This window comes from Fundulus heteroclitus, chromosome 3 (assembly GCF_011125445.2).
Source record: "Fundulus heteroclitus isolate FHET01 chromosome 3, MU-UCD_Fhet_4.1, whole genome shotgun sequence".
Lineage (NCBI taxonomy): Eukaryota > Metazoa > Chordata > Actinopteri > Cyprinodontiformes > Fundulidae > Fundulus > Fundulus heteroclitus.
The window spans coordinates 28,440,028-28,451,136 of NC_046363.1; the positions used below are offsets into that span (position 1 = coordinate 28,440,028).

Consider the following 11,109-nt stretch of genomic DNA (forward strand, 5'->3'; position numbering starts at 1 on the left):
TCAAACTAAACTGCATTGTCGATCGCTGGGGTTTTCAATCATCGTCAAAGTTTAACATTGTTGTGATGAATTGCAGTTCTTATCATGATCATGAGTGGATTATGTCTGCGAGTTCACAAAACGTTTGACATTCACAAAAACTGATAAGCCAGGTAAGGAGAGCATTAATTAGAAAGGAAGCCAAGGGGCCCATGGTAACTGTGAAGGAGCTGCAGAGGGTGGAGACTCCGTTGGCAACTATCACCGTAGTTGTGCAATCAACAAATCTTGTCTTTATGGAAGAGTACCGAGAAGATAGCCATTGTTGGAAAAAAATAACATAAGCAGCCCCATTTTTAGTTTTCCAGGCATCATTTAGTGGATATATCTAATATGTGAAAGAAGGAACACCAACATTTTAGAATTTGGAAAACACAAGCAGCCAACTGACTGACTTCATCTCTCTCTCTCTCTCTCTCTCTCTCTCTCTCTCTCTCTCTATATATATATATATATATATATATATATATATATATATATATATATATATATATATATATTACCTACAGGTATAAATAAAGTGACCTTGAACCTTGATACCTATATTAATAAAAAGGAGTGGGGGTGAAAATACTATGTCTCTTGTGTCCTCCTGTATATATTACTTATGTGCATCCTAACACTGTGTCTGTCTCAAAAGATTTCACCATGTGGTGACAATAATAGATTCTTGAACATGTATTAACACTATGCAACATGGTGGTGGCAGTGTCATGCTTTTCTTCAGCAGGGAGGGGGATGCTTCCTAGAGTTGATGGGATGTAGATATAGCTCAGACCTGGGAAAATGTGGGTCACATCCACACCTTTAAGATGTCCTCAGCTGACTCACAATAAACCAGAAAACCAATAAGCTACTTTTATTTTTGACTTCTTTCATTTCTCCTGTAAGGAGCTGTGCCAACAGTAACTATAAGGCTCTGCACCAGCACACAGAGTGAGATGCAAAGTGCTCTAGCAAATTTTATGTATTTACTAACAGAAGCCAAATCTAAACTATTGTGCTAAGATTGTGAAAAACACAACAACGACAACAACAGCAAAAAGGTTTTCCTGTGTTTTCGGGATTCATAGCAACTGAATTTACATGATCAGTCCAAATGTGACCTTGCTCATTTAAAGATTATTTTTGTAAAATAACTAAATTTCAGTTTGACTAAAATTATACTTTAAGTAATCAGAAAGGTAGAGCATATTTGTTCAGTAGCATGTGCATACCAAAGAAGATTTTATTTAATTTTTTTCATTTTATTTTGCATTTTATTAAAGTATATACTTTTTTTTAAGCTAGTCGCCTTGACACCAGTCACAATTGCTTATGTTGCCCCCTGAGGCCAATTAACTGCACAGCATCGATGTAGCTAGATACAAACAAGTTTCCAGCAAGACAATGACCCTAAAAATACACACATAGCTTAAATAAAATGCTTTAGATCTAATTATATTCATGTGTTGATAATGGCCTAGTTAAAGTCCAGAACAAAACCAGGGGTTTGAAATGTCAAGTTCACCCTGCTATTTATAAATCTGACTGAGATTTCGTTCAACAAAGAAAAACCAAAAGCCTCTGTGTGTAGAGGTGCAAAGCTGGAATAGACACATTCTGAAAGTCTTTCCTCTCTAAATGCTGAAGAAGGTAAGTTTACAAAGTATTCACTTCATATTTTATAGATTTTCATTTGTGAAAACAGTTTAAAACCAACCTTTTGCTTCCTCTTTACCTCCATGTTACTTTTGGAACATGTTATATTTCCAACAAAATGCATTAAAATGTCTGTCGGGGGTTTGTGACTGACGAGGTGTGAAAAGGTTTATTATACCTTTGCACGCGACTTTATAAGGAAAACTTTATATGTGGTAGGAAACAATTGGCAATCGAGATGAACGCATAGGATGGGGATTTGATGCTAACCATTTTGGTCTTCCTGCTCTTTGATATTGTTCTAAACAACATCTCTTCACATTACTATACCCTTCACAGACAGTTTCCTCTCAATGGAGATTCTTGGTCCCAACCTGTAGGACAAGACGTTTTTAACAGCTTTGTTCCTATAGCTGTTATTTTAATCCACAAGCTGAAATTACACAAATATGTTATACAGACTGCATATTTATCTTGAAGATTTCACCTCTTCTGTGTCCTTTGATTTGATTTGTAGAGTTTTGAACATTTTTGACCACTGCTATGCTTTCTGGTTCTGGTTATGTCGAGACGTTTTGGGTTTTTTGTTGTAGTTTTTTTTGTTTTCCCCCGGTGTGTAAATATGCATATTATGAACCCCTAAAAAGCAAAACTACCAGGGTTACAAATAAAGCAACCTTTAACCTTGAAGAAGGAGATTTCCCATCACTGAGAACTAAACCACTTTCTCTGATCGGTTGTGAAGTGGTTCATGGTAGCAGATTTTCCAGAGACAATAAGTGCTGGTCACACACCGGACGTGCAGAAAATGCGTAGAACTTCACACACACACACACACACACTGCTTTCAGATCAAATAGTGGAGATAAAATTTCTACTTGACAGCATTATGTTTCAAATTTCATAATTCACTCACAGGCTGAGTCACAGTGTTTACGGAACGCGTGCCACGGTGTGCCCACACAAAGGCCTCACATTTCTGATCTGAAGCACAAAATTATACGTGCAAGGGTGTTTACAGTCCCCTCACAACCACATGCATCTTGATCCTCCCCCCCCCCCCCAACATGCAGTGGTGTCTGGCTAGAGGGCAGCAGATGCATCTCCTGGAGTCCTTGAGCGCCGTCCGAACGCACGTACGCACATGCCGACACGCTCTGAGGGTCGTCGGGTCCGGCCTTGCCCCTGGGATACTACGTCCCTGAGTCATTCAGCCTCGGTGGGCTCCTTCTCCACAAGACTTTTACGACGTGGAGGGAGGCCTGTCAATTAGCCTACGCCTACGCCAGATTCGCCGGTCTACAAGCGGACTCGGAAACGGCAAAAACGCTGCGCGACAGGTTGGCTGTGCGAGGTGGTAAAGGCTTGTTTGTTTGCGTCTTAGATTAATGGCAGGGAATCCCTCTGCTAAAAGCTGAAAAGAGAGAGAGGAAGAAAAAAAAAAAAAGAAAAGGCCGAGCGGTGGTAGGAGCTGTTAAAGCAGCAGTTTGCTAGCTTCACACCCACATGCAGCATAAATATATCAGCAAGTGGGCTGTCCCACGAGAGATGTAAAGTAGAGGTCATTCGCCGGTCCATGCATCAACACATGAATACCCATAAGCAAACAGACTCATCATGAATGTAGTTAGCCATTATAGGCTACTAGAATAAAAACTCTGATTTAAAGAGCAGGATTTTTCTTAAATATTTAATGTAGTAAAGAACTTTGACCGAATTAGATCACAGCATTTCTACAATATTGTAGCTGATTTTGGTATCAACAGACCCAATCAGCACCTCCCTATCTTTTGAATTTAATCAAAAACTGTTTCAATGCTTCAATCTGTTTCGAGCACCTCTTTGTTTTTCACTTATTTACACTGAGTCTTCACAGACGCATTTAAATCAACAGCTGTACAAATAACTGCGGGGGGGAAAGGGGTCTTTACTCTGTGATTAACTAAGTACTCAAATCAGGATTTGTTAACACAGAACTAGTGCATTTCCGAACAGGGGACACGAAATCGTCCACTTAGAGGACTCCACAAACATCTCCCTGCAGTCCCCGTTTACGATGCCAACCCTGCAGCCTCAGCCGTCGTCGTTACAGACGTGCTGCACAAAGTACCCCAAATTAAACAACGATGAATGTTTCCAGCAGTCACAGGTGGAGCGCCGATAAGCCGGAACGGAGGAAATGCTTCTGATGTGCGGCTTTTTAGCGCAACGATCGCTAATAGAATTAACGGCTCCTGATCTCAGAAATGCAATCATTGTTGCGTCGCTCTGACAGTGTTGAACCAGCGCTGCGTTCGCCTGCAGGAATGTAATCTGACAGATACAAGCCTAATCAATGCTGTGCACTCTTCCCCGGTTCATAAATAAAAGGTGGCAACTATTGTATTTAATAGACAAAATTGAGGAATATGTGCCGCTCCAGTTAGCCGCATCCCAAGGCCTTCCCCTTGTGAAGGGATGATGGATTGACGCGGACTGCTTCATGCTCCGGATGAAAAAGCTGCAGGAAGCATATCACTTCACCGCAAACAGTTATCAACATGGATGGAGGGAGGATGTTACCCCAGTGTTTTATGCTCTCCACCAAGTTTAGTACAATTTAGCGGACAGCTGGGGTGTTAACTTTATAGAAGGCTATTTGTTGTGTGAATCCATTAAAGATGTATTAAACTCTAAATAAAACATCTGACCCCAATTCTCCTGCCAAGTCTTATTTAACAACCTTATCTGAAAATGTCTCTAAAACCTCTCAGCACAAAAGGCATGGCCAAAAAAAACAAAACAAAAAACACACAGGGTGTCCAGGAACATTTATTCATTCCTGGTTCTTGGGACAAAGTATCCTGCAAGTTTGAGATGTTGACCTTCTTCAGACCATAAGCTTTGTTTGGATGATTTAATGACAGTCATTTATAGGGTTTGACTACAGGTTGTTGAGGTAACACGGTCATTTACCCAAGGCGTGTTGGAGCCCGACAACATTTAAATCTTTCAACAGAGTCCATGGGCTTTATCTGCTGTGATCTGGGTGGGTCCTACATCCTGAAGATGAAACCGAATCTCATTAGATTGGTATATGTGGAGTTGGGAGCACTGTTGGAAAAGTTTTGACTTTTTGTGGACCTTCTGGAGTGTTTTTGTTTGTTTTTTTTGTTTTTGTTTTTGAGAGGTCTACTCTGATGGTGCCACTGTGATAGGGGGCAGTGATCCGGCTATTGAAGAGGAGTAATTAGTCAGGGGTAGATGTAGGTAGTAGATCAGTAGCTAGAAGAGTGGGTAAAATTTCAAGAACCTGAAACAACTGTTGCTGATTTAATTTTCATCTGAAGGAACTTGAACTTGGTTCTGCGAACGACGTCATACGCAATTCCAATTCCTACATTGGAAAACCAGTGGGATGCTAATTGATGCACTCCATAACCAGGCTAACTGCTATTAGTAACACAAGCTAGCAAAATATATCTCTATATTTAGTTCTAGCAACATGTTTCCTGGTGGAGGTTGTCTGTATGAGACGTATGTATATCGAAAGTGTAAATTAACCTCTTTTTTACCACAGCATTCAAAAGGTTTTACAGGTTTCAGACCTCTTTGTTAATTTTCTGATGTTTTTTTGTTTGTTTGTTTGTTTGTTTTAGTAACATAACAACCAATTGAAAAAATTGGGGTTAAGTCCCGCTGAACGAACGTTGGTGGGTCCCATATGGGTTTTGCTCAGTCTTGATTTATACTTAGTGGGTTTGGGCTAATGACGGGTTTCCGTAAAAGACCCATTTGGGTTGACTAAATATAGCTCATATCACCAAACACGTTGACCTTTTTATTTTAGCTGTCTTGGAGAGTTGTGTTAACCTTGACTGGGATATTAACATTTAGCTATTTTATAATAGCTGGAAAACCCCATATTCAACCATAAGGGGCCCGCATGTAAATGCTGAACAGGGTTTTACCTTGATTTAAAAAAAAATCTCTGTCAGTATGGTGCCACATAAACAATTTTGTATTTAGTAATGTAGTTCCAAAAAAGTAAAAAAAAACAAAACAACTGGACTTTTTTCTGAAGTTTGAAGACGTTTCGCTTCCTATCCCGGAAGATTTCTCAATTCAAAAGGTCTGGAGTAATGCTTTATACTACTGCCCAACAAAGGCCTTGTAATGGCTTAGATAACTTGCAAATTGAACCAAAACAGGTCCACTCCCTTAGTAATGGGGAGTCGTTAAAGTCATTGTATGCCTGCAGATTGAACCAAAACTGGTGCGCTCCTCTGCAACAGGGAGTCGTTAGGGTTGTTATTGGCCTGGCTTACAGGAACAAGGTGATGATTGGCTGAAATTAACCCTATAGGTGTATTATAAGTTTTTCAGAGTTGAACCTAAGTCCTCCTCCTCTATGACCATGACCTGGATAACTAAGAATCTTCACCAGCTTAGTAAGGTAGTATTTATTATAAAAGGTTTAATAACCACATGAAGGCTTAAATGGAGGTCTTTACAGTAGAACTATGTGTTGTGACAAAATGTTAAATCATTGTTAAAACATTGTTCCTCACTTTCTCTGATGATGGTCAAAAAGATCTAGCTGACGGATAAATGTTGTTGACCGTATGCAAATCACGCCATTTGTCGTCCACTGGTTGGGAAACTTTTCATGCCTTTGTGGGGGTTCCTGTTACTCCAGATAGGTACGGATTCTGGCAGAATGACTTTTAATTGTAAAATCAGAGCCCAGCACTGGCAGGTAAACACAGGGCATGATATGATGGAGCTGGACAGGCAAGATCCATCAGGGCTATATGCTCCGGCACGGAGACAGAGCCAGTCCTGCTGCCTGCAGCTTCCTCCCGTGGATCTCTGCTTGGCAGCGTGGACCGCAGTTGAGAAGGCCGATCAATAGAGCACACTAAAGCCATTCTCACTCAGGATAAACACAGCCACGCCTGTAGACGGGCAGGACTGCTGCTGATTCCCCTGCTTCAGAGGAGAATAAGGGACCTGAGCGGCTTGATAAGGGCCAATCGTTGTTCTCTTAAGAGCTGTTTGTTTACATATTCATGCTACGCTGTAGTGCATTACAGTGCTTGGAATTATTTATTGAAAACGGAGGGGATACAAACGACGCCGTTGTACGGCCACGACAGAACGGTGTTCTACAACAATGCGGCAATTGCAAAGTATCATTTATGTATCAGCCATAAAACAGTCACCATTACTTGTAAACATCTTCTGCCCTCTTATAAGAACAAACACCGGTATCTTTTTAAGAGTAGCTTTCAGTCATCATTCATTATTTCCTGCAGCTGGAGTCACTGTGGGCTCCTCTGTTCTGACCTGTGTTTTAACAGAAGATCCCAGTTTCCTTCTCTCCTTTGAAAGGAGCCACATAAAGCTTTCTGGACAGCCCGGTCTGCTGTGATGTGTTTTTTTTTTTTTTTTTCAGTTGCTTTTTCCCCTACCCCCTTTTTTTTTTCTTTCTTTTTGCTGTTTTTGCTGTATTCAGTTCACACCTGGTTTCTTAACTGTGTCATGTAGTCCTCTCGCTGTTTTCTGAACTAGCAGATTCTGGTTATTTTTAAGATCCTTTTCATCAAAAAATGCAATTTAGTTACAAATGAGTAAATAAACCACACCATCTATAACCTAGTCCTGAATAAAAAAAAAAAATGCTGAATGACGTGTTTTATTGCTGGAAATACAGAGGGCAAAGTGGGTATTGTTCACATTAAGGTTTTTTTCTCAGTTAATAGTGTACAATACAGCAATAGAGAGAATGTTTGGGATCATCTGCACCTTTTGGTAGCAGATTCTTGTCATAAATGCTCTGATAAATCTCTTTATTCGTCCTTCCTTTAGTTAAGTCAGCCAGTGCCATATGCTGATAAATATCTCCACACCACGATGCTCCCACCTTTAAACTTCACTATCCGTGAGAAGTCTGTGGAGCAACTTCTGGTCCCATTTTTCCTCCAAACATTTTGTCTAGCTTGACATCCAAAGATAAAATTATGTGTGGTTTGACCTGATTGTACTCCTGCAGGATTTCACTGACTTGTCCAAATTCTCTGCAACAAACTTGAAATGAGCTCCAGCATGCTCTTCTATTAGCAGTGAATGTACATTGAACATCATGTGGCTGTTATTGTCCAGGAAAACGGTACCCGGTCTTCCTAACGCTTTCTGTAATTTGGTCCTTGAGGGATAGGGAAACTCCCCTGACCTCTAAAACAATATTGCTAGGAGTGCCTTGTTCTTCTGAGCGGTTTATGTAGAAAAATATGTTTTCCATGTATGGATTATGGCCTCACCGGTGCTCACAGTAACATTCAGTGGTGTCTGTAACATCGGTATGCTAGGCAAAAATGAAGGTCATGAGAGAGTTATTTGCTTTTACCTATGTTGATCTGCTTCTTGTTTGATGCCCTGGGAATAAGAAACCTTATTTTAGGCAGTCAATTAGAAATAAACCAACAGATTTTACTGGTGATGGCAGATTTTAGATATCTCTATGCTTTTTTGTTATTTTCTTTATTATTAATATTTTCTCTCCAATTGTTTATTTGTTTATTTATTTATCAATTAGTGTTTGTATGTATATGTAATTATGGTATAGGGTTCGACCCTGGGGGTCCTTTTCATGAAACTTGCCTGTTTTCCCTTCAAACATTTCTGTGCATGCATGGATTCTCTCCAGGTTGTCTACATTTCTCCTACAGCCCAAAAACATGGCTGTCAGGTTAGTAGGTTACTTTAAATTGCCCTTAGGTATGAGTGGGTGTGTGCATCACTGTTTGTCTACGTGCTGCTCTGTGATAAACAGGCGATCTGTCCAGGGATACCCCGCCTCTCGCCCACTGACAGCTGGGGATAGGCACCAGCCCCACTGCGTCCCTGCACTGATAAACGAGTAGATAAACGAGTATATATACATATTTTAGTATATCTATCAATATAGATATATAGATATATAGATATGTATATCTATATATCTATATATAGATATATATATAGAAAGAGATATGCGCCACCCACACACAACTGGCTCATTGTAAGTGTATTTATTGGGGTAAGCATTGACATCCTCAATAATTTGTTAGCCAGCTGCCCATTTCAGAGCCTGCCCCGCTAAGTGAGGCATTAATATTTAACACCAGAGGAGGTTTCTGTTTTTTTTTTTTTTGGGTTTTTTTCCCATTTGACTGTGATTCAGGTTTCACAGTTATGAGGGACCTGGAAGTGCACCGTATGGGAGCCGTTTGCATGTGAATAAATAACTGTTTACCTGCAATGATAATATCACACTCCATCCTCTCTTAGCTGCAGCCTTGTTGTTGCCCTGCTGTACTTAACGTGGGTTGGTCCAGGACTGTCCTCACTTGAAAACTCCCATCAGCACCACACGCACTCCTCTGCATGCATTCGCCCCTCCCTCCCTCCCTCCCTCCTCCACCTCTTCTCCATCGCCATCCGCCTTTCTCCTCTCCCCTCCTCTCCTCCCCACATGCCTGCCTCTCCTTTCTTTACCTCCTCCTCATCCTTCCCTATTATTTGCATAAATAACGACAGTGCCGTTTGCATTGTCCCGTTTCTCTCTTCTTTTTTTTTCTTTTTTTTGCTTCCCCCTCCAAGCCATGCCTATTTATAAATAAGCACTATCGCAGCTTTCCCCTCGCCTTTCCGTCCCTCTGCTTCATACTCACACACATATACATACTGCCAAACAGCATCATAAATCAAGGGTTGGGTGAGGATGGAGGCAGGGAAGAGGGGGGGGGGGGATGCACCCATACACACACTCACTCCAACATACACAGATTTCAATAAATATCATCACTGACATCACGGCAGTATACTGTGTGTACTGCTTCCATGGGCACAGCTTTCCAAAACATGCTGCTCTCTCTCTCTCTCACACACACACACACACCACACAAACCAGCGATTTAAAAAAAAAGGCACGCGTAACCCCCTGCATGCTTCTGCAGGACCCCCCTCTGTATCTTCTCTCTACTCCTCCTCCTCCCCCATCATCACCGCGGCCACCCCCTCTATTCTATCCCGCAGTAAGCGGGAGGAAAGAAGAGCGGTGCTGCTTACTCAGTCTCCTGGAGCCGATGCATCCCATGGTGTATTCACAAAGGCCCTGGACACAAGCGTGGAAGTGTTGCCCAGACGCCAAGCATTCTCCTCCTCCTTCCTCCTGCGACTCTCTCCTTCTCTCTGCTTCTTCTTCTTCCTCCTCCTCTGTTTTTTTTACCTTCTTTTTTTACTCTGCTGTGCTCTCTCTGCTCCTCTCACCCCCTCTTGCGCTTGCTCGATCGCTCTCTCCCTCACTCGTGCTCTCCGTCTCCAGTGCGGCGTCTTAGAAGAGATCCGGTTAGTAAATCAGTGTGCCTGAAGGGAATCAGATTAGGACTAAATTAGGGATGCGAGACATCTTCAGAATCGTTTACAGCACACATGTCGTGTGACATTTTTTTTTTTTGTTTGTTTTGTTTTATTTTCACAAAAGAAAAATTAATCCCCATCACGAGCGCCAACAATTTCTTACCTGCACCACTGAGCATGTTCAGTGAGAATTTCTGCAGTTTTTTTTTTATTTCATCTGAGAACCACAAGCTAAAAAAAAAAAAGCTAAATAATCAGAGATTATGTAGATGCATCGGGTCTCCACTGCTTGGATCAATAGCACAGTGCTGCGAGTGCCAGATTGCCATTGTTGTAGATATCGCTGCACTGCTGTAATATTGTTGAGCTAAAATGGGGGATTCTCTCTCTGTCTCCCTCTCCTGCGTGCGCTCAGCCTGACAATGCACCGCAGCGGCTGTCTCTACCCACTCCACACCCCCCACCCCTCTTTCTAGATCACCCTCCCTGCCTCCCACATCCCCACTCAAAAAAACTGCACGCATACCCACAAGCGCCGAAGCCAGCAAGAAAAAAGCCCAGGATTCTCCTTTTCAGTCAGACTGATGCAGAGTCTCCTTTATTGTCATCTGAGTCATCTCTGCACCTATAGCTCTCACTTTGTGGGATCTCTTCATCTCTTTTCTGCTGCCTCGTCCTCATCTACACCTCCCTTCCCCTCTGTATTTGACCTATCTCAAGGAAACCACACCTAACACTGTCTATTATCAGTCCTTTTATCAATTCCTCTCTCCTCTTTCTGGTCATTCCTCTTCTCTCTCGGTGATTACAAATTGATTGGAGCTTGTTTGTAAGCCTTCTGCAGCCAGAATGCTGTGGGCACAGTCTGGACAGTGAGAAAGGGGCAGCAGATACCTCTGCTGTCAAAAAAGTATCCATCCCTTGGTGAAATGCCACCTTTAGTGCTTCAAATCGGCTCATTTTCTGCATTGTGTAAAGGATTCAGCGCTCCTCTCCTGTATTTACCCACTGTCCCACCTGTCCATCTTCAATCTGCTCTTTCTCCTG

General features: G+C 41.8%; 1 protein-coding gene across 3 annotated transcripts in view; it reads right to left on the minus strand.

The window, feature by feature from the left end:
- Positions 1-10,493, minus strand: part of fam131bb (family with sequence similarity 131 member Bb) — a 43,183-nt gene extending 32,690 nt beyond the window's left edge. For all 3 annotated transcript variants that reach the window (XM_012875196.3, XM_036135121.1, XM_012875195.3), the window contains exons 1-2: positions 10,226-10,493; positions 9,772-10,068 (exon numbers count right to left, since the gene is read on the minus strand). In XM_012875196.3, coding sequence (XP_012730650.2) covers positions 9,772-9,799 — 28 coding nt within the window. In that variant the 5' untranslated portion in view covers positions 9,800-10,068; positions 10,226-10,493. The remainder of the gene's footprint in view (positions 1-9,771; positions 10,069-10,225) is intronic.
- Positions 10,494-11,109: the final 616 nt, after the last annotated feature.